This window comes from Triticum urartu, chromosome 3A, assembly GCF_056163025.1.
Source record: "Triticum urartu cultivar PI428250 chromosome 3A, HENAU_Tu73, whole genome shotgun sequence".
In the NCBI taxonomy this organism is placed as follows: Eukaryota; Viridiplantae; Streptophyta; class Magnoliopsida; order Poales; family Poaceae; genus Triticum; species Triticum urartu.
The window spans coordinates 41,238,819-41,262,763 of NC_141875.1; the positions used below are offsets into that span (position 1 = coordinate 41,238,819).

Below are 23,945 nucleotides of genomic sequence, written 5' to 3' on the forward strand. Positions count from 1 at the left end.
TGTTGCATATGCTGTCTCTTTTAGCCTGCATTTTTGTACGCGAGCGGAGGAGGGGGACGGCTTTAGCATCTAGTGTTTGCTTCTGGGCATCCCACCAGTTTTTCATTTCCTCTATTGCTTGTCTTCAATAGCCTGCCAATAGGCTTCGGTAAGGCATAAGGAAATCAAGCAGATAATATCAAGGTTATTTTCATTCTATTCTTTCCAATTAATAAGCTTGTAATTAGATATTCCCATCAGGACTCGGCAGTGATGAATGCTGCCAGTAAATTAATGTCAGTGGGCAGTGACGAATGCTACTAGTAAACTACTGCACATCAATCACACTAATATAAGCAGCTTGTAGTCTCTCTCAGAAGACTCGGCATGCCATCGCAGCTCGTTGCCTCTGTTGAATTTTCTGCATGCCCAGCCATAGCCTTGCATTTTTTTTACCCAAGCCGAGGAGGGGGACGGCTTTAGCACCTAGTGTTTGCTTCTTCTTGGTATCCCACCGGTGCTTCATTTGCTCTATTGCTTGTCTCCAATAGCTTGTCATTGGCTTTGGTAAGGCATAAGGAAATCAAGCAGAGAATTTGAAGACTATTTTCATTTTATTCTCTCCAATTAATCAGCTTGTAATTAGATATATTCCCATTAGGACTGGGCGGTGATGACTGCTACCAGTAAATTAATGTTAGTGGGCTGTGACAAATGCTACTAGTAAATTACTACACAACAATGACACTAAGCAACTTTCTATAGTCTCTTTCAGAAGACTCGGCACGCCATCGCAGCTCGCTACCTTTGTTGAATTTTCTGCACGCCCAGCCATAGCCTGCATTTTTTTACCCAAGCAGAGGAGGGAAGCTGCTTTAGCACCTAGTGTTGTATGGTATCCAACCAGTCTTCATTTGCTCTTGCTTGTCTCCGCCTCTCGAGTACGCTACTAATTGGCCTGGTAAAGCATTAGAGAAAAAAAATCAAGAGGATCCGAAGATTTCATTTGGTCCTTCTATTCTCACCAGTTAATCGCCATTTGGTCCTTCTATTCTCTCCAGTTAATCGCCATTTGGTGCTTCTATTCTCTCCAGTTAATCGCCGTATGCATCTACTCCTTGCAGAGGAAGTTTTGTCTTGGTCACGTTTGTTCATTCCTTTCGTCTTGGTCCGCTGATCAATTATTCAAGCAGGATCCAACGAGTGATCCGGTGGAGAGAGGAAACAGTTTATGCTAACACACACCGTATCCAGGTATATGTTCTATTTGGTCTCACTGTTCTGCACTTGTGGATCTATAACACAGTGGATGGTACTTCTTTTGTTCACTAGTTGATCTATAATCTTGTACTATCTATATTGCAGGTCTAACAGCTCTGCAGTAGCATGGTTAATTACTCTCTGGGTGATTAATCATCCATCATCTATGTTCTGCGCTCAGCCTTGCTAGATCTTAATGACCATCAAAGCAAACTGGCTCTTCAAGATGATAAATATTGATCTTCGTTATTGACAGGTTTTTCCTTGTTGGAAGACTGCTTCGTAAGGTACAGACTTGCAGTCAACTTTACTTTAATGAATGAGTACAGGGAGTTGGTGGGTTTACAACCATGAGTGCCCACCATTGCACCCTTTGGGAGATTCATGCCATGATTCCTAGGCTAGCATGAGGAAAGTCAAATATATTTATTGATCAACAAGCTGGATCGATCACACAAAAATGATGATTAGTATATGTATATGTTTTAATAGATCCAAAAATAACTGAATGCAACACTTTTTTAATTTAGCGCATAGGATGCTATGTAGCTGCCATTTGATAGCCACCCTGTAAGCAAGCAATTAAGCGAACTAATCAATCATTTTAATATACAAACTGAGGCATGCGTCAATTTGCAAGCACAAGAATGAAAGGACATAATGCAGACTCGGGAATTCAGACCTCGGTACTTGGTTTGACCCTCCTGCAGAAATTTTAAATCGCATAGCTTCATAAGCAAAAGAAAAAGAGTAGTGATATATGTTAATATATTCTATATCAGTGTAAGTTAGCGGGACTTGTCTCATTTTGAAGAATGGTAACAAACCTTGTGCATTCATTTTCAGCTTTCTTTGTCATTCTCCGAAACAAGTCGCCCTGGTGTTTTTGTTGGATATCTGGTGCTGAGTTTGTCTGCTTGATGGCAACCATACTAGAATGTTTGCTTAGATCATGTGCCACTAAGTTGCAAAATATCATTACCAATGAGGTGATACTGATCCTAGGAGTGGAAAAAGAACTCACAAAAGTATTGCGATGAGTAGAATTAATAGAGTGTTGTATATATGATGCTGAGAAAAGGACAAAAGAGCTAGCAGTTAACAGTTGGCTTGGTCAACTGAGAGATGTTATATATGAAGCTGATGAAATCTTGGACGTGGTTAGATGTAAAGGAAGCAAGCTACTTCCTGAACATCCTTCATCATCGTCAAACAAATCAGCTGCACATAAAGTCCTTTCAGTTTCCTCTAGCTTCCGTAACATCGTGCCACGTCATGATGTTGCTGTTCGGATTAGAGCACTCAACAAGAAGATAGAGCACATTACAAAGGACAAGATATTCTTAACATTCAATAGTAATACACAACCTACTGGAAATGCTCCAACATCTAAACTGATAAGAAGTTCTGACCTTGTTGAGCCTAACCTTGTGGGAAAGGAGATCTTATATTCTAGCAGGAAGTTGGTGGACTTAGTGCTTGCACACAAGGAAAGTAAGTCTTACAAGCTCGCTATTGTTGGAACCGGAGGAGTTGGTAAGACGACACTAGCTCAAAAGATATACAATGACCCAAAAATAAAAGGAAGCTTCAAGAAGCATGCATGGATTTGTGTTTCGAAAGACTACGATGAAATTGGTCTTTTGAAAGAGGTTCTTCGTAATACTGGTGTGCATCGTAAGCAAGGTGAAACCAAAGCAGAGTTGCAGAGAAAGCTTGCAGAAACAATGAAAGGCAAGAGTTTCTTTCTCGTTCTCGATGATGTGTGGCGGTCCAATGTGTGGGTGGATTTACTAAGAATTTCATTACATGAAACAGTTGCTGGAGTAATATTGGTAACCACACGAGATGATCAAATTGCCAAGAGAATAGGTGTAGAGCATTCCCATCGAGTTGATCTCATGTCAGCAGAGGTGGGGTGGGAGCTACTTTGGAAGAGCATGCACATTGATGACGAGAAAAAAGTGCAGAATTTAAGAAACATTGGGATTGAAATTGTTCGTAAATGTGGTTGCCTTCCGCTTGCAATCAAGGTTACAGCCAGTGCTTTGGCATGCAAAGATAGTACAGAGAATGAGTGGAAAAGGTTTTTGGGCAGATATGTTGGCTCCCAGGACATGCTCTCTGATGAAATAGAAGGAGCTCTGTATCTTAGCTACGATGACTTACCACATCATCTGAAGCAGTGTTTCCTCTATTGTGGTTTGTATGTTGAAGATTCTACCATTCTCCGTCGTGTAATTACCAGGTTATGGATTGCTGAAGGCTTCGTTGAGGAGCAACAAGGCCAAGTATTAGAAGACACAGCAGAAGATTACTACTATGAGCTAATCCATCGTAACCTCCTCCAACCAGATAAGAATAATTTTGACTTGGCTGGATGCAAAATGCATGATCTCTTAAGACAACTTGCTTGTAATATATCAAGAAAAGAATGTTTTGTTGGAGATATTGAATCATTAAGGGGTGAAGATATGTCAAAACTGCGACGTGTCACTGTTGTACCTAAGAAGGATATGCTAGTGTTGCCTAGCATGGATAAGGTAAAAGTTAAGTTGAGGACTTTCATAACTATTCGTGGTCCACATAGAATTGAGGATACATTGTTCAAGAGATTTCTGCTTCTTCGTGTTTTGGTACTGAATTACTCTCTTGTGCAAAGCTTTCCGGATTATATAGGAGAACTGATACATCTACGCCTACTTGATTTAGATTATACTGGCATATCTTGTCTTCCAGAATCCATTGGCTCCCTAAAAAACCTCCAAGTTCTTAGCTTGAGACACTGTAAAGCTCTGCACAGTCTTCCGTTGGCGATGACCCAATTGTGCAATTTAAGATGCTTTTTTCTTATTGGTGCAGACATAAATCATGTTCCAAAAGGGATAGGAAAATTGAAGTTTCTCAATGCTTTACAAGGATTTCCTGTTGGTAATGGAAGTGATAATGCTGATGTACAAGATGGATGGGAGTTGGAAGAATTGTCTTTTGTGTCCCAGATGAGGAGTCTTAATCTGAATAGATTGAAAAATGCAGCACATTGTACTTCAAATACAGTGCTCGCGGACAAAAAACATCTAAAAGTTTTGACACTAGAGTGGACTGAACAAAGAGAGGAAGAATATCAAGAAGAAGACATTTGCAATGCTGAGAGTGTCTTTGAGCAGCTAATACCTCCACGCAATTTGGAACAATTATTTATTAGATTATACTTTGGTCGGCGGTACCCCACCTGGTTTGGTACCACCTATTTGTGTTCACTCGTACACTTGGCCATCAGATATTCACAATCGTGTGTGGATCTTCCACCGCTTGGGCAGCTACCAAACTTGAAATATCTGTTAATTGTTGGATCATATGCACTTACCAAGGTCGGACCTGAATTTGTTGGTTACAGGAATCGTGATCCCATATGCAGTGAGTTAGTTGCTTTTCCTAAACTTGAATGGTTGATCATCAGGGATATGCCCAACTGGGAGGAGTGGTCTTTTTTTGAAGAAGTAGAAGAATTTGCTGTCGATGAAGGGAGAGAGGATGGAGCTGTTGAGACTCGTCCAGAGGATGCCCAATCTGCAAGGTTGTCACTGCTGCCTCGTTTGGTGCTGTTGAGACTCGAAAATTGCCCGAAGCTGAGGACTCTCCCGCGGCAGCTTGGAGAGGACACCACCAACTTGAAGATGCTCAAATTAATTGGAGCAAACAACTTGAAGGCTGTCGAAGATTTCCCACACCTCGCCGACCTCCTCCTTATTGAGAAATGTGAAGGCATGGAGAGGATCTCCAACCTCCCTCAAGTGACGAAACTGCATGTCCATGGTTGTCCAAACTTAAGCCATGTAGAGGGGCTGGGAAGTTTGCAACAGCTATGGCTGGGTGAGGATATGGAGGTCTCTTCCCGCTGGGTGCCTGGGCTTCAAGAGCACCACCAGCGACTTCATGGGGAAGCCCTGGATGTCTACACGTTGTCTACCAGTTAGAAGGCAATGAAAGCATAAGGTATGAACACTGCATATATATTGGTTGGAAATTTCGTTTAATGTCTTCGATTCTCTGAACCATAATTCATATCCTGACAACACAATTTTTTGCTTCATCACATTGGATAGATACATAAACTGTACATGTTGTGCCGTTATGCTTATGCAACAGAAATGCTTAGTTCATCTGTGATTGTATATGTTCTGAAAGAGCTAGCTTTAGTAGATGCCCATGGCTGTAGATTGCAGTCATACAAGGTATTAAGTGTTGTATAACACTGCTGTAAATTGCTTATGTGTGCATTGGAAACCAATACTGTTGCTTAGATTCTCAAAATCTTTTCTCTAAATCTAGTTTGTTTCTACATTACGTGTATATGCATGCAGCACATACACTCTGACATGTGTGCCTCCATAAAATGATATTAGTAGTAATAGTTTTTGAGGCCTTGACCTCTTGCTGAGACAAACAATACCCGTGTTTTGTATGCGCGGTAATGCAAGATTCCAAAACTGAAGCTACCCTATTCATTCTGGACTGCCACATGTTTGTGATGCTTTGATTAACTGAGGAATACAATAGATTTCTTGTAATGGATGCCTTGGTCTTATGTGCTTGTCGTAAACTCTTCTTCCTATGGTTTGTTCCCTAATTCAAATTATATGCTGAACATAATTGTGGCAGCCTGGACTGATGCCACAGTTCGCCTTGACGGGCAACATACTAAGCCTGTCGAAGGTGAAGACGTGCAAGCACCCTGATCTACTGCAAACTGGTGAAGGAAGCGTCATGTTTCTTTCTCTTAGGGCAAGTGCCCTGCAACGTATCGAATTTGGTCTTGTATTTTTTTTTCCTGAACTTGAGATGGAGACCTTTGCTGTACTGGAGATGTTACGCACGATTGATGTGTATCCCACGGATTTCCTTTTATTTCTTTCTGAACTTGGGGCCGGAGGCCTCTGCTGTACTGAACCTGTATTGAATGTAACAGATGATTTCCATTTTGGCATGATTGAATGCTTTGAGTAGAAGTGATGAATTTCGTTTTGTTTTCCTCTGAACTTGGGCCGGATCGTAAATCATAAGCAACAATAGTGCATACATATCCTGGTTATTGCAGGAAGTGGTGGACGAAACTGACAGAGCTGCAGACTGAACACGGCACGGCGTGTGCGGTGGCTGTTTGCTGAGCTCTGGGAGAACAACCAGGGCAGGAGGTACCCTGCGGCAGCTTAGAGCTCTGGAAGTTCGGCGTAGGGCGGAACCACGGAAGGTGACTAGGTCTGAGGCGCTCAGCTGCATTTTGAAAGCGTCAAGTATGAAGCTTGGAAGGTATGCTCTGTTCTCTGCAACCGAGCTGAAGAAAGTAGTCCCATCTGTCATAGCAATGCTCTTCAGTAGTAGTACTATCTTTTCTGAACTCAGTTTGTGTGTGATGGCGATGGATGCATCTTACCTACGTTAATTAGCTATGGCCTATGGGCATGCGCTTCACTCACTCTGTTTTTGGCTACCGATAAGCGCAGTGGCCATTTGGTTGGAAGGAATCGGATACTACTCCGTATATTAGATTAATTAGACTGCTGCTGTGATCAAAACTGAAGCGAGGTGTTTCTCTTGTGTTGTAGTATTTGTTGACTACTCCCACCAGTTTCCTGAATAATTCAAACATTCTTCTATTTCATTTTTGCCAAACAAAACCTGAAATATTTTGAGAACACATGAATGAATGTCTGGTCCAATGATTTTCCTCCATAGCCTCTTCACCGTGTAGAGAGGCTGAACTGAATAGATCAGTGAACTGAATTCAAAGTACGTTGCTGTTGAGCCAAGAGTGTGTAGCGTCCTTTTTATTCAGTGGGCACAATTAATTTTGTGATCTAGACATCTAGTGTGCGAGCATCTTCATTGGTCGCTGGTCAGTAAGTCAAATTTGCAATCGTAAAATTTGTGTTGGTGTAAACCTGTACCTGTCCCTGACTCAAGTTATGTTATTGCAGTCAGTTGGTGTTTCTGTCGACATGCACGAAGGTCAGCTTTGTGTTTGGCGTCGTGGTTGGCTTCACCCTGAAGAGAAGGCTGCGCCGGTGGGCTGTCAAGCTGCTCAAGAGAATTAAGGACGATGAGTAGCTAGCTAGTGCAGTTAAACTTGAAATTCTGTTGGCAAGTGTGCTCTAGTTACTCTGTAGTAACCCCGAGTTGAACCTCATTGACCGCTTGGATTAACTGTGATGGATACGACATAGTCGTTCTTAAGCTGTATCGCAAATCTCCTTGAGGGGATCCGTAGTTCTGTACTGGCAATTGTGGCGTGTGCAGATTCCGCTTTGTTTCTCTCGCTGATTTTCAATATATGGTGCCGCTGTTGCGGTCCTCTTGGGATTTCATGGCTGGCTGTTGAAAATGATGAGCTAATGTTGCTTGGTGAAATATCCTGACACATGAATTAATAATGGAAGCAGAGGAGGGGGGCTTTATCTGCTACTGTTGTTTGTGTATCCAATTCATTCCAACTGAGGGCTTTGCTGTTGCTTGGCTTTCCAGTATATATATGCTGCTGCCGGCTTAGGTAAGGCATCAGGCTGAATCATCAAGAAAGAAAAAGTGAGCCACCTTGAGTGCTTTCGCTTTTCCCTTTTGCTGCAATGGTGGGTGGGAAGGAAAGAATAATTAGTGGGTTCCATGTCCAAGTAAACAAATTAAGATTAAGATAAGCATCATTAGCCTTCTTCACCTCTTTCTCTTCCAGCCAGCACGCAGAGGAAAAGTTTCCTGTCAAAAAAAAGTTTCCTGAAGGTATTGTTTGCTCTGTTCTTCCTCTTCTCCACACACAGAGGAAAAGTTTGTCTTGATCCGCTCATGTTCGCCCTTCCTTCCTCGTTGGCCCACTGGTCACCAGTCACCACTGATTGAAGTGATCCCGTGGACTTACGGGCCCGTGTTCAGGTATATATTCGATCTCAGTGTCCTGAACTTCTTGATCTGTAACACGGTGGGAGGTACTCCTTCTGTTCACTAGTTGGCCCATAATCTTGTACTATTATATACTACAGGTGTAGCAGCAGCATGGTTTTCTAGTGGTGATTGACCGATAATCTTCTAAGAGATCGACTGATCATCATGACAAACTGCTTCTTCAAGATTTATTATGATCACTGTGTTAAGCACATTGTAACATTCTAACGTGGTACATGTGCGCCTTGGCTAGGTTGTTAGACTGTTAGGCCGCCGTGATTCATCTCTATCTTCTGTAACAATAGCTAGCCTTATCCTCTGTTTCTTGATCTCCAAGATTGTAATCCAAACAACTTATATGCGCTGTTCAGGGAGGTGCACCTCTGCATATAAACACGCAGCGCGTCCCCTCCAAAGCGCTAAGACGCTTAAGCTAATCTTCTCACATGGTAATCAGAGCCTCCCTTTTCCGTTTTATCTAGCTTGCATCAAGTTTTCTCCATCCACTAGCTCGCAATGTCCTCCTCCACGAGCGCTCCTCTGGCTGTCCTCAATGGTGAGGTTAAGAGAAGCTAACCAGGACAAACTACATCCTCTGGCATGTGCAAGTCACGCCACAGCTTCTTGGGTCCAATGTCTTCACTCATGCCAAGAGAACACTACTGCAGGAATGTCTAGCAGTGGCAGGTGGGAAAAACCCAGCAGTGACGGGGAAGGCTCTCAGGGTCGCCCGCCATTGACCTCCCACCACTGGTGGGTGTATTGTAGTGGCTGGCGGAACCAGTTCCCGCCACAACTATTGTGACTAGCAATTGTGTCGGTACTCTCTGCCTGTCACTTTTGTGCGTAGCAGCAGTGGCAGTCAATATTGGCACCCACTAGTGGTAGTGGTCTAGGCCTATAGAAGAATTGCTGCTGCGGCAACATTTTTTGCTGCCATGGCAGCATTTTAATGACACGGTTACATTATTTTGCACTTGATCATCACATTGCAATACAAATATAGAATGTTGTCTCAGTATTCAAACAATCATGCACACGCATACAGTATATTATTACAATGTCGTCACAATAAATAAGAGTAATAGTGAAGCAAAGTAGTGAGTATAAGAAGTGCGAGGAAACAAACATGCATGTCTCAACACATAATCAATAGTTTCTGAAGCTGTTTTGAAGAATTGACTATATCGACTTGGCTAGTCGCTGGCAATTGATGACCGAAATGTGTCTTCGACTCGGTGAAGTTGTTCTTCATCTGACTCTGGCTGACAGTGGAACTTCCCATCCTCATTTACAACCTCCTTGTTGATGATTTTGCCTGACACCTTTTGGATGCGCTCAGGCTCACTTAATAATTCATGTCCTTCTCATCCTCATTTACATCTTTTGGATGCGCTCAGGCTCACTTAACATCCTCATTTTGGATGCGCTCATGCTCACTTAACATCCTCATTTACAACCTCCTACGTCCATGTCCTTCTCCATCTCCTTGGACCACTTGATGATCTAGCTATGATTTCACAAATATTGACTTTTCTTCAAAAAGTCATTCATGACAGCCATGACAAAGTAGCTAGATATATGAGAGGTTTTGACATTTGGTTCTTGATAGCAACAAGCGCTAGTGATGAGCTTGAATTCTTAATACCGTATTGTTGGAAATATGCCCTAGAGGCAATAATAAAAGTATTATTATTATATTTCTTTGTTCATGATAATTGTCTTTATTCATGCTATAACCGTATTATCCGGAAATCGTAATACACGTGTGAATACATAGACCATAATATGTCCCTAGTAAGCCTCTAGTTGACTAGCTCGTTGATCAACAGATAGTCATGGTTTCCTGGCTATGGACATTGGATGTCATTGATAACGGGATCACATCATTAGGAGAATGATGTGATGGACAAGACCTAATCCTAAGCATAGCACAAGATCGTGTAGTTCGTTTGCTAGAGCTTTTCCAATGTCAAGTATCTTTTCCTTTGACCATGAGATCGTGTAACTCCCGGATACCGTAAGAGTGCTTTGGGTGTATCAAACGTCACAACGTAACTGGGTGACTATAAAGGTGCACTACAGGTATTTCCGAAAGTGTCTGTTGGGTTGACACGGATCGAGACTGGGATTTGTCACTCCATATAACGGAGAGGTATCACTGGGCCCACTCGGTAATGCATCATCATTATGAGCTCAAGGTGACCAAGTGGTTGATCACGGGATCATGCATTACGGTACGAGTAAAGTGACTTGCCGACAACGAGACTGAACAAGGTATTGGGATACCGACGATCGAGTCTCGGGCAAGTAACATACCGATTGACAAAGGGAATTATATACGGGGTTGTTTAATCCTCGACATCGTGGTTCATCCGATGAGATCATCGTGGAGCATGTGGGAGCCAACATGGGTATCCAGATCCCGCTGTTGGTTATTGACCGGAGAGTCGTCCCGGTCATGTCTGCATGTCTCCCGAACCCGTAGGGTCTACACACTTAAGGTTCGATGACGCTAGGGTTGTGAAGATATGTATATGCAGTAACCCGAATGTTGTTCGGAGTCCCGGATGAGATCCCGGACGTCACGAGGAGTTCCGGAATGGTCTGGAGGTAAAGAATTATATATAGGAAGTGCTGTTTCGGCCATCGGGACAAGTTTCGGGGTTATCGGTATTGTACCGGGACCACCGGAGGGTTCCCGGGGGCCCACAGGGTGGGGCCACCTGCCCCGGGGGTCCACATGGGCTATAGGAGGTGCGCCTTGGCCTATATGGGCCAAGGGCACCAGCCCCTATAGGCCCATGCGCCTAGGGTTTCCATATGGGAGGAGTCCCACTAGTGGAAGGCACCCCTAAGTGCCTTGGGGGGGAGGGAAACCTCCCCTGGCCGCCGCACCTAGGAGATTGGATCTCCTAGGCTGGCGCACCCCCCCCCTTGGCCCTCCTATATATAGTTGAGGAGAGGGAGGACTTCATACCTCAGCCTTTGGTGCTTCCCTCTCCCCTGTTACATCTCTCTCTCGTAGTATAGGCGAAGCCCTGCTACTGTAACGCCCTGCATCCACCACCACGCCGTCGTGTTGCTGGATCTTCATCAACCTCTCCTCCCCCCTTGCTGGATCAAGAAAGGAGGAGACGTCATCCGCTCCGTACGTGTGTTGAACGCGGAGGTGCCGTCCGTTCGGCGCTTGGTCATCGGTGATTTGGATCACGTCGTGTTCGACTACATCAACCCCGTTCTTTGAATGCTTCCGCTCGCGATCTACAAAGGTATGTAGATGCATCCAATCACTCGCTGCTAGATGAACTCATAGATGGATCTTGGTGAAACCGTAGGAAAATTTTTGTTTTCTGCTACGTTCCCCAACAGTGGCATCATGAGCTAGGTCTATGCGTAGTTCTCTTGCGCGAGTAGAACACAATTTGTTGTGGGCGTAGATGTTGTCAACTTTTCTTGCCGCTACTAGTCTTATCTTGCTTCAACGTTATTGTGGGATGAAGCGGCCCGGACCAACCTTACACGTATGCTTACGTGAGACCGGTTCCACCGACAAACATGCACAAGTTGCATAAGGTGGCTGGCGGGTGTCTGTCTCTCCTACTTTAGTTGGAGCAGATTCGATGAACAGGGTCCTTATGAAGGGTAAATAGAAGTTGACAAATCACGTTGTGGCTTTCACGTAGGTAATAAAACGTTCTTGTTAGAACCCTACTTCAGCCACGTAAAACCTGCAACAACAATTAGAGGACGTCTAACTTGTTTTTGCAGCAAGTGCTTTGTGATATGATATGGCCGAAGTTGTGATGAATGATGAATGATCTATATGTGATGTATGAGATGTTCATGCTATTATACAAGGAATCACAACTTACATGTCGATGAGTATGACGGTGACAGGATGATCATGGAGCCCCAAGATGGAGATTAAAGGAGCTATGTGATATTGGCCATATCATGTCACTATTATTATTTGATTGCATGTGATGTTTATCATGTTTTGCATCTTGTTTACTTAGAACGACCGTAGTGAATAAGATGATCCCTTACAACAATTTCAAGAAGTGTTCTCCCCTAACTGTGCACCATTGCTACCGTTCGTCGTTTCGAAGCATCACGTGTTAATCGGGTGTGATAGATCCTTACGTTCACATACAACGGGTGTAAGACAGTTTTACACATGCAAAAACACTTAGGGTTTACTTGACGAGTCTAGCATGTACAGACATGGCCTCGGAACACAGAGACCGAAAGGTCGAACACGAGTCGTATGGAAGATACGATCAACATGAAGATGTTCACCGACGATGACTAGTCCGTCTCACGTGTTAATCGGACACGGCTTAGTCGACTTGGATCGTGTAACACTTAGATGACTAGAGGGATGTCTAATCTGAGTGGGAGTTCATTAATAATTTGATTAGATGAACTTAATTATCATGAACTTAGTCTAAAATCTTTACAATATGTCCTGTAGATCAAATGGCCAACGTTGTATTCAATTTCAACGCGTTCCTAGAGAAAACCAAGCTGAAAGACGATGGCAGCAACTATACGGACTGGGTCCGGAACCTGAGGATCATCCTTATAGCTGCCAAGAAAGATTATGTCCTACAAGCACCGCTAGGTGATCCACCCGTCTCACAGAACCAAGACGCTATGAACGCTTGGCAGACACGTACTGATGACTACTCCCTCGTTCAGTGCGGCATGCTTTACAGCCTAGAGCCGGGGCTCCAAAAGCGTTTTGAGAGACATGGAGCATATGAGATGTTCGAAGAGCTAAAAATGGTTTTTCAAGCTCATGCCCGGATCGAGAGATATGAAGTCTCCGATAAGTTCTTCAGCTGTAAGATGGAGGAAAATAGTTTTGTCAGTGAGCACATACTCGCTATGTCTGGGTTACATAACCGCTTGACTCAGCTGGGAGTTAATCTCCCGGATGACGCGGTCATTGACAGAATCCTCCAGTCGCTTCCACCAAGCTACAAGAGCTTTGTGATGAACTTCAATATGCAGGGGATGGTAAAGACCATTCCTGAAGTATTTGCTATGCTGAAATCAGTAGAGGTAGAAGTCAAGAAGGAACATCAAGTGTTGATGATGAATAAAACCACTAAGTTCAAGAAGGGCAAGGGTAAAAAGAACTTCAAGAAGGACGGCAAGGAAGTTGCTGCGCCCGGCAAGCAAGCCGTCGGGAAGAAGTCAAAGAATGGACCCAAGCCTGAGACAGAGTGCTTTTATTGCAAAGGGAAGGGTCACTGGAAGCGGAACTGCCCCAAATACTTAGCGGACAAGAAGGCCGGCAACACCAAAGGTATATTTGATATACATGTAATTGATGTGTACCTTACCAGTACTCGTAGTAACTCCTGGGTATTTGATACCGGTGCCGTTGCTCATATTTGTAACTCACCGCAGGAGCTGCGGAATAAACGTAAACTGGAAAAGGACGAGGTGACGATGCGCGTCGGGAATGGTTCCAAGGTCGATGTGATCGCCGTCGGCACGCTACCTCTACATTTACCTACGGGATTAGTTATAAACCTCAATAATTGTTATTTAGTGCCATGTTTGAGCATGAACATTGTATCAGGATCTCGTTTAATACGAGATGGCTACTCATTTAAATCCGAGAATAATGGTTGTTCTATTTATATGAGAGATATGTTTTATGGTCATGCTCCGATAGTCAATGGTTTATTCTTAATGAATCTCGAGCGTATTACTACACATATTCATAGTGTGAGTACCAAAAGATGTAAGGTTGATAATGATAGTCCCACATACTTGTGGCACTGCCGCCTTGGTCACATAGGTGTCAAACGCATGAAGAAGCTCCATGCAGATGGACTTTTAGAGTCTCTTGATTATGAATCATTTGACACGTGCGAACCATGCCTCATGGGAAAAATGACCAAGACTCCGTTCTCAGGAACAATGGAGCGAGCAACTAACTTATTGGAAATCATACATACTGATGTGTGCGGTCCAATGAGTGTTGAGGCTCGCGGTGGCTATCGTTATGTTCTCACCCTCACTGATGACTTGAGTAGATATGGGTATGTCTACTTAATGAAACACAAGTCTGAAACCTTTGAAAAGTTCAAGGAATTTCAGAGTGAGGTTGAGAATCAACGTGACAGGAAAATCAAGTTTCTATGATCAGATCGTGGAGGAGAATACTTGAGTCACGAATTTGGCACACACTTAAGAAAATGTGGAATAGTTTCACAACTCACGCCGCCTGGAACACCTTAGCGTAACGGTGTGTCCGAACGTCGTAATCGCACTCTATTGGATATGGTGCGGTCTATGATGTCTCTTACCGATTTACCGCTATCCTTTTGGGGCTATGCTTTAGAGACTGCCGCATTCACTTTAAATAGGGCTCCGTCGAAATCCGTTGAGACGACACCGTATGAATTATGGTTTGGGAAGAAACCTAAGCTGTCGTTTCTAAAAGTTTGGGGATGCGATGCTTATGTCAAGAAACTTCAACCTGAAAAGCTCGAACCCAAGTCGGAAAAATGCGTCTTCATAGGATACCCTAAAGAAACTGCTGGGTATACCTTCTACCTCAGATCCGAAGGCAAGATCTTTGTTGCCAGGAATGGATCCTTTCTAGAGAAAGAGTTTCTCTCGAAAGAAGTAAGTGGGAGGAAAGTAGAACTTGATGAAGTATTGCCTCTTGAACCGGTAAATGGCGCAACTCAAGAAAATGTTCCTGAGGTGCCTGCACCGACTAGAGAGGAAGTTATTCATGATGATCAAGATACTTCTGATCAAGCTCCTACTGAAATTCGAAGGTCCACAAGAACACGTTCCGCACCAGAGTGGTACGGCAACCCTGTCTTGGAAATCATGTTGTTAGACAACGGTGAACCTTCGAACTATGAAGAAGCGATGGCGGGACCGGATTCCGACAAATGGCTAGAAGCCATGAAATCCGAGATAGGATCCATGTATGAAAACGAAGTATGGCCTTTGACTGACTTGCCCGTTGAACGGCGAGCCATAGAAAATAAATGGATCTTTAAGAAGAAGACAGACGCGGATGGTAATGTGACCATCTATAAAGCTCGGCTTGTCGCTAAGGGTTATCGACAAGTTCAAGGGGTTGACTACGATGAGACTTTCTCACCGGTAGAGAAGCTAAAGTCCGTCCGAATCATGTTAGCAATTGCCGCATTCTACGATTATGAAATATGGCAAATGGACGTCAAAACGGCATTCCTTAATGGTTTCCTTAAGGAAGAATTGTATATGATGCAGCCGGAAGGTTTTGTCGATCCTAAGAATGCTGACAAAGTGTGCAAGCTCCAACGCTCGATTTATGGGCTGGTGCAAGCATCTCGGAGTTGGAACATTCGCTTTGATGAGATGATCAAAGCGTTTGGGTTTACGCAGACTTATGGAGAAGCCTGCGTTTACAAGAAAGTGAGTGGGAGCTCTGTAGCATTTCTCATACTATATGTAGATGACATACTTTTGATGGGAAATGATATAGAACTCTTGGACAGCATCAAGGCCTACTTGAATAAGAGTTTTTCAATGAAGGACCTTGGAGAAGCTGCTTATATATTAGGCATCAAGATCTATAGAGATAGATCAAGACGCCTCATAGGTCTTTCACAAAGCACATACCTTGATAAGATTTTGAAGAAGTTCAAAATGGATCAGTCCAAGAAAGGGTTCTTGCCTGTTTTGCAAGGTGTGAGATTGAGCTTGGCTCAATGCCCGACCACGGCAGAAGATATAGAAGAGATGAGTGTCATCCCCTATGCCTCAGCCATAGGTTCTATTATGTATGCCATGCTGTGTACCAGACCTGATGTAAACCTTGCCGTAAGTTTGGTAGGAAGGTACCAAAGTAATCCCGGCAAGGAACACTGGACAGCGGTCAAGAATATCCTGAAGTACCTGAAAAGGACTAAGGAAATGTTTCTCGTTTATGGAGGTGACGAAGAGCTCGTCATAAAGGGTTACGTCGACGCTAGCTTCGACACAGATCTGGATGACTCTAAGTCACAAACCGGATACGTGTATATGTTGAATGGTGGAGCAGTAAGCTGGTGCAGCTGCAAACAGAGCGTCGTGGCGGGATCTACATGTGAAGCGGAGTACATGGCAGCCTCGGAGGCAGCACATGAAGCAATATGGGTGAAGGAGTTCATCACCGACCTAGGAGTCATACCCAATGCGTCGGGGCCAATCAAACTCTTTTGTGACAACACTGGAGCTATTGCACTTGCCAAGGAGCCCAGGTTTCACAAGAAGACAAGGCACATCAAGCGTCGCTTCAACTCCATTCGTGAAAATGTTCAAGATGGAGACATAGAGATTTGTAAAGTACATACGGACCTGAATATAGCAGATCCGTTGACTAAACCTCTCCCTAGGGCAAAACATGATCAACACCAAAATTCCATGGGTGTTCGATTCATCACAATCTAACTAGATTATTGACTCTAGTGCAAGTGGGAGACTGTTGGAAATATGCCCTAGAGGCAATAATAAAAGTATTATTATTATATTTCTTTGTTCATGATAATTGTCTTTATTCATGCTATAACTGTATTATCCGGAAATCGTAATACACGTGTGAATACATAGACCATAATATGTCCCTAGTAAGCCTCTAGTTGACTAGCTCGTTGATCAACAGATAGTCATGGTTTCCTGGCTATGGACATTGGATGTCATTGATAACAGGATCACATCATTAGGAGAATGATGTGATGGACAAGACCTAATCCTAAGCATAGCACAAGATCGTGTAGTTCGTTTGCTAGAGCTTTTCCAATGTCAAGTATCTTTTCCTTTGACCATGAGATCATGTAACTCCCGGATACCGTAAGAGTGCTTTGGGTGTATCAAACGTCACAACGTAACTGGGTGACTATAAAGGTGCACTACAGGTATTTCCGAAAGTGTCTGTTGGGTTGACACGGATCGAGACTGGGATTTGTCACTCCATATAACGGAGAGGTATCACTGGGCCCACTCGGTAATGCATCATCATTATGAGCTCAAGGTGACCAAGTGGTTGATCACGGGATCATGCATTACGGTACGAGTAAAGTGACTTGCCGGCAACGAGACTGAACAAGATATTGGGATACCGACGATCGAGTCTCGGGCAAGTAACATACCGATTGACAAAGGGAATTGTATACGGGGTTGTTTAATGCTCGACATCGTGGTTCATCCGATGAGATCATCGTGGAGCATGTGGGAGCCAACATGGGTATCCAGATCCCGCTGTTGGTTATTGACCGGAGAGTCGTCCCGGTCATGTCTGCATGTCTCCCGAACCCGTAGGGTCTACACACTTAAGGTTCGGTGACGCTAGGGTTGTGAAGATATGTATATGCAGTAACCCGAATGTTGTTCGGAGTCCCGGATGAGATCTCGGACGTCACGAGGAGTTCCGGAATGGTCCGGAGGTAAATAATTATATATAGGAAGTGCTGTTTCGGCCATCGAGACAAGTTTCGGGGTTATCGGTATTGTACCGGGACCACCGGAGGGGTCCCGGGGGCCCACAGGGTGGGGCCACCTGCCCCGGGGGTCCACATGGGCTATAGGAGGTGCGCCTTGGCCTATATGGGCCAAGGGCACCAGCCCCTATAGGCCCATGCGCCTAGGGTTTCCATATGGGAGGAGTCCCACTAGTGGAAGGCACCCCTAAGTGCCTTGGGGGGGGGAGGGAAACCTCCCCTGGCCGCCGCACCTAGGAGATTGGATCTCCTAGGCTGGCGCACCCCCCCTTGGCCCTCCTATATATAGTTGAGGAGAGGGAGGACTTCATACCTCAGCCTTTGGTGCTTCCCTCTCCCCTGTTACATCTCTCTCTCGTAGTATAGGCGAAGCCCTGCTACTGTGACGCCCTGCATCCACCACCACGCCGTCGTGTTGCTGGATCTTCATCAACCTCTCCTCCCCCCTTGCTGGATCAAGAAAGGAGGAGACGTCATCCGCTCCGTACGTGTGTTGAACGCGGAGGTGCCGTCCGTTCGGCGCTTGGTCATCGGTGATTTGGATCACGTCGTGTTCGACTACATCAACCCCGTTCTTTGAACGCTTCCGCTCGCGATCTACAAAGGTATGTAGATGCATCCAATCACTCGCTGCTAGATGAACTCATAGATGGATCTTGGTGAAACCGTAGGAAAATTTTTGTTTTCTGCTACGTTCCCCAACACGTATTACCGTGTTGTTGAAGTTGTTACGCTTGCATAGAGCATCATTTAGAACCTCCTTCAATTTTGTCCATTGCTTCTGAGGGCATCTCTTCGAATCAAAGAAATAAGCCAAGCCCTGCATCGACAATAATGCGATTATGATCCAATGTTTGTCGTTGCGCAATAAAACGAAGAAATTAGCATGGATGAAATCAAACCAGAAGGTCAACTCTATATGTTTCATAATAAATGAGTGAACGTTAACAACTTACTTGTCACTGTATGGCAAGAGAAAGGTGCCCTTTTGCAAACGGTCAAGGAACCAGTGAAGTTTATTGTCACCAAGGACAAAAAAGGCAAGGGGGAAGCCTCGTCAAACCCTCTCCATCAAGTATGCATGGGTCTCTTAACACCAGACGGTTTTGATTGGGCAAAATCACTGGTCTCCTCTCAACTTTGGAACTACATCATTGAAGGCTCTGTTAGTAAGAAGTTAACTCCTTTTGCTCTCCCTGATTCATGTGTTGCTGGCCATGCTCCTACTTGCCAACAGGTTAGCTTGGAACAAGAGGTCTCTTCAGACCTTCCTGCTACTCCAACACATCACAGTGCCGAGGAGGATCATGGAGCTCGCTCGGCAAGCACCTCTGCTATCTATGCTCGGAAGAAAAGGAAGGACAAAGCTCCCATCTGTGAAACTGAGGTACGGAAAAGTTATAGATTACAGGAAGCTAATAAAGGATTTAGAGGAAAAGCTTGCAAAGATAAGAACTGCCTGCCTTGCAGCACTGAGCCACCTGCGCTTCCCTCAAGAGTTATTAGAAATCTTTCTGTGCTCAGGATAAGGACTGCTCTGAGGAAATGCTTCAGCAACCCAAGAAAAAGAAGGAGGCCAAGAGCACTGCTAGTGCTAAGGGGGTGCAGAAGAAGCCTGCAATCTTCAAGCCCTAGAGTTTTTATGCTAGTTAGACTGCTCTGTAATGATGATGGATTTTTGTTTTAGACCTTTTGTCAGTAAGATGCTCATGTTAATCTGGAACATTGCCATGTGGAACTCCTTTTGGTTCAGACTTGTAAACACTCTTCCAGTTATGCTGTATGCGAACTCCCTTTATCCAAGTCTTATTTGCCTCATGTGCTGGAAATTTATCGGGGAAGTTATGTCTGACTTGGCTTTCACCAGTATTGATTTGTGTTTCAAAATTTGTAATCAGTGTGGTTTGATCACAACTTGTGGGCTCTTACAAGTTTGCCCCATTTGCACAGTCCAGGGACTTATTCCTAGTCCATGCAACTTTTAGTCCTTTGCCTAAAATGAGCAGAAATTGGAACATTTTAAACTGGAACATTAGGGGTATTAATGATTCTACCAAATGGCTGGCTTCGAGAAATAATATTGATGAATCTAATGCAGACATCATCTGCATTCAAGAGACTAAAAGAGAACTTTTTGATGCAAGATACTCAAGAAATTTTGTCCTAGGAGAATCAATTAGTTTGAATATCTACCATCAGTTGGCGCTTCAGGAGGGCTGCTTACTGCCTGGAATGGCTCTCTATTTTCGGGAGAACACCTTTTTAATAATAATTTCTCGTCTGTTCGTTTTACCTCTGCTCTGTCTGGAGACTCCTTCATACTCTCAAATATTTATGGTCCTTGCCAAGGACCAGAAAGAGTTCAATTTCTGAATTGGTTCAAAGATATTCAAATGCCTGCAGATACTAGATGGATTATCATGGGTGACTTTAATTATATCATATTCCCAAGTGATAGAAACAGAGATGGAGGTAATTTCTCAGACATGTTGCATATTAATGAGGCCATCAATACTCTTTCTTTGGTAGAAATTCCACACAAGGGCAGGCATTACACTTGGAGCAATATGCAAGATGGTCCTCTCTTGGAGAAGTTGGATTGGGTTTTTACCTCAGAATCTTGGACCACTGAATTCCCCAATACAATGGTCCTGCCCCTTGCCAAACCAATATCTGATCACAGTCCATGTTTGGTTCAAATTGGTACCACTAGTAGAAAAAGGGTCAAACATGAAGCACATTAGTGCCGGTTTGAATTAGAGCCGGCACTAATGTGTACATTAGTGCCGGTTCGTGGCGGCGATCAATAGTACCGGTTCGTGGCGAACCTTTAGTACCGGTTCATGCCACGAACCGGTACTAAAGAGGCTGTGTCAGCCTGCGGTCAGGCTATGGCCCCACCATCACCATTTAGTGCCGGTTCGTACCACGAACCGGTACTAATGAGGTTATGGCAAGCTGTTTTTAGTCCCACCTCGCCAAGAGAGAGGCAGTATGAGCGGTTTATAAGCCGTGAGTACACAGACAATGACGAAGAGTTGCAATGCTCACCTACATGTTGATTAGCTTCAAGCCTTGTGGAATAGCATAGATTGCACTGAGCTATGTGCAGTGCAGTCTACACTATTCTGAATGGCTTGAAGCAGATTAACCAGCATTGCACCTCTTTTTTATTTTTAATAACTTATTTAAACTCCGGACTTCTTTTGTGTTTAGTATGCAGCATTCAAAGCGACGTCATCAATTTCCAACATGTTCTGACATTATTTGTTATTTTTCGATCATTTACCTAATTGTTTAGAGAGCTAAATGACCGTGAAATTGAAAATCACTACAAAATGAATCCTGAAAATGTTGAAACTTGGCATGGTATCATCATATCACCCGCATAGCATGCGCGAAAGAGTAGAGAGGGTCACGGCAAAAACTGGACGCACTTCGTGTACAAACTGGACAAACTCTTTTCGAGTATCAGGGTTTCGGACGAGAACTCATCTGTTACATGGCCATTTCAATGTTTTTTAAACTTATTTGAACTCCGGACTTCTTTTGTGTTCAGTATGCAGCATTTAAAGCGACGTCATCAATTTCCAACATGTTCTGACATCATTTGTTGTTTTTCGGTCATTTACCTAATTGTTTAGAGAGCTAAATGACCGTGAAATTGAAAATCACTACAAAATGAATCCTGAAAATGTTGAAACTTGGCATGGTATCATCATATCACCCGCATAGCATGCGTGAAAGAGTAGAGAGGGTCACGGCAAAAACTGGACGCACTTCGTGTACAAACTGGACAAACTCTTTCGGAGTATCAGGGTTTCGGACGAGAACTCATCTGTTACATGGCCACTTTAATGTTTTTTAAACTTATTTGAACTCCGGACTTCTTTTGTGTTCAGTATGCAGCATTTAAAGCGACGTCATCAATTTCCAACATGTTTTGACATCATTTGTTGTTTTTCGGTCATTTACCTAATTGTTTAGAGAGCTAAATGACCGTGAAATTGAAAATCACTACAAAATGAATCCTGAAAATGTTGAAACTTGGCATGGTATCATCATATCACCCGCATAGCATGCGCGAAAGAGTAGAGAGGGTCACGGCAAAAACTGGACGCACTTCGTGTACAAACTGGAAAAACTCTTTCGGAGTATTAGGGTTTCAAACGAGAACTCATCTGTTACATGGCCACTTCAATGTTTTTTAAACTTATTTGAACTCCGGACTTCTTTTGTGTTCAATATGCAGCATTTAAAGCGACGTCATCAATTTCCAACATGTTCTGACATCATTTGTTGTTTTTCGGTCATTTACCTAATTGTTTAGAGAGCTAAATGACCGTGAAATTGCAAATCACTACAAAATGAATCCTGAAAATGTTGAAACTTGGCATGGTATCATCATATCACCCGCATAGCATGCGCGAAAGAGTAGAGAGGGTCACGGCAAAAACTGGACGCACTTCGTGTACAAACTGGACAAACTCTTTCGGAGTATTAGGGTTTCGGACGAGAACTCATCTGTTACAATTACTCATTCAATTTCCAGAAGAAAAGAAATAGAAGAAAATAAATAATGCAGAAAATAAAAAAACTATACAAAAAATTACTCAAAAATAAATAGAAGAAAATAAATAATGCAGAAAAGAAAAAACTATATAAAAAACTACTCAAAAATAAATAGAAGAAAATAAGTAATGCAGAAAAGAAAAAACTATATAAAAAATTTGTTGGCGCGCTGCCCAGTGGGCCTGCCAGACCTAGGGTGTGCAAATGCAGGCCCAAAAGGGCCAGCAGACTCACAGGGCAGCGCGCCCTAATTAATTAGGCCCAGAAGCCTGCTATATAGAGGAGTTCGAAGAGGTAGCCGCGGCTGGGTTTATAAACCAGTGCGGCTGCCCTTCGCCGGCGAGGTGGGACTAAACTTTGGGGTGGCAGCGCAAGGCCTTTAGTACCGGTTGGTGGCTCCAACCGGTACTAAAGACCACCCTTTAGTACCGGTTGGTGGCTCCAACCGGTACTAAAGGCCTTCGTTTCCCGCCGCTTGGCCTGGCGAAAATAGGCCTTTAGTATCGGTTGGAGCCACGAACCGGTACTAAAGGCCCATCCTATATATATAGCACTTACGAAAATTTCAGTTTCATCTCCCCACTTCGTCTCCAACCTCTCGCGAGACATCGCCGTGCGCCGCTCGAGCCCGTCGTCGCCGCCCGTCGCCCGTCGTCCTCGTCGTCGTCGTTGTCCCCGCCGCCGCCCGTCGTCGTCGTCGTCTCGCGCCGCCGCCCCGAACGCCGCCACCGTCCATCGTCGTCGCCGCGGCCGTACGTCTCTCTCGCACCCGCGCCGCGCGGCCGGCCGGCCCGTACGTACGCCGCCGCCCCCGCCCCATACGCCGGCGTCCCCGCTCGTACGTACGGGGCGGCGGCGTACGGGGCGGCACTGCAGTATACACACACACATACACACATACACACACATACATACACACACATACACACACATTGTTTTACTTATTTTCTGTTTTCTGTTTTTTAGAAAAGTTAATTAGATGATCGAATCTTAGATTAATGTCGAATGTTAGATGAATTAGATAGAAAAGTTAAATATATATTAATGTCAATTGTTAGAGATGAATATAGCTAGATATATATTAATTAGGTATATGAGATTTGAACTAGTTGAATAATTAATATAACTAGTTTATTTTTAGTGAGAAAATTGTCAAACTAGTTTATTTAGGTATTTAAGATTTGAACTAGTTGAATAATCAATATAACTAGTTTATTTTTAGTAAGAAAATTTAGGTATCTGAGATTTGATGATCTAATTAAAATATTATTTATTAATGAGTTTTTCTGTTTATTTAATTTTTTATATATTTTGAGTTTATATAAATGTTAGATTAATGTTGAATGTTAGATGAATTAGATAGAAAAGTTAAATATATAGTAATGTCAATTGTTAGAGATGAATATAGTTAGATATATTAATGTCAAATGTTAGATGAATATATATTTGGATAGATATATATATAGGTGTTTAATGTTTCACCTATATGAACATAGGAAATGTCATCTGACGACGAAAAAGATTTCATTATGTGCGAACACTATGAAGACCAGCGCGGCCTGTGCGACAAAAATTTCCTTGTTGATGGTAGGCGTTTCAGCAGCAAGCTGGATGAGACATTCGAAGTTGATACAGTAAGTTACTTTGTCAATTATTATTTGAATGCAAAACTTATGCTTCATTTGCTTCAACTTATAA

At 43.5% G+C, this 23,945-nt stretch overlaps 2 protein-coding genes across 2 annotated transcripts; both read left to right on the forward strand.

Annotated features, from left to right (window-relative positions):
* The first annotated feature begins 1,542 nt into the window (after positions 1 to 1,542).
* On the forward strand, positions 1,543 to 6,264 carry LOC125542627 (putative disease resistance protein RGA4). Its single transcript, XM_048705723.2, has 2 exons — positions 1,543 to 5,235; positions 5,902 to 6,264. Exon 1 carries the CDS (start codon positions 2,967 to 2,969, stop codon positions 5,214 to 5,216), a length of 2,250 nt encoding a protein of 749 aa, XP_048561680.2. The 5' UTR covers positions 1,543 to 2,966; the 3' UTR covers positions 5,217 to 5,235; positions 5,902 to 6,264.
* Positions 6,265 to 6,371: 107 nt separating this feature from the next.
* LOC147978334 (uncharacterized) lies at positions 6,372 to 7,584 on the forward strand. The gene is made up of 2 exons (XM_087546223.1): positions 6,372 to 6,549; positions 7,218 to 7,584. The coding sequence occupies exons 1-2, from the start codon at positions 6,536 to 6,538 to the stop codon at positions 7,345 to 7,347; spliced, it is 144 nt and encodes a 47-aa protein (XP_087402349.1). The 5' UTR covers positions 6,372 to 6,535; the 3' UTR covers positions 7,348 to 7,584.
* The last annotated feature ends 16,361 nt before the right edge of the window (positions 7,585 to 23,945 follow it).

Coding starts and splice junctions, on each gene's coding strand:
- LOC125542627 (XM_048705723.2), top strand. CDS start 2,967: ATGAAAGGCAAGAGTTTCTTTCTCGTTCTCGATGATGTGTGGCGGTCC.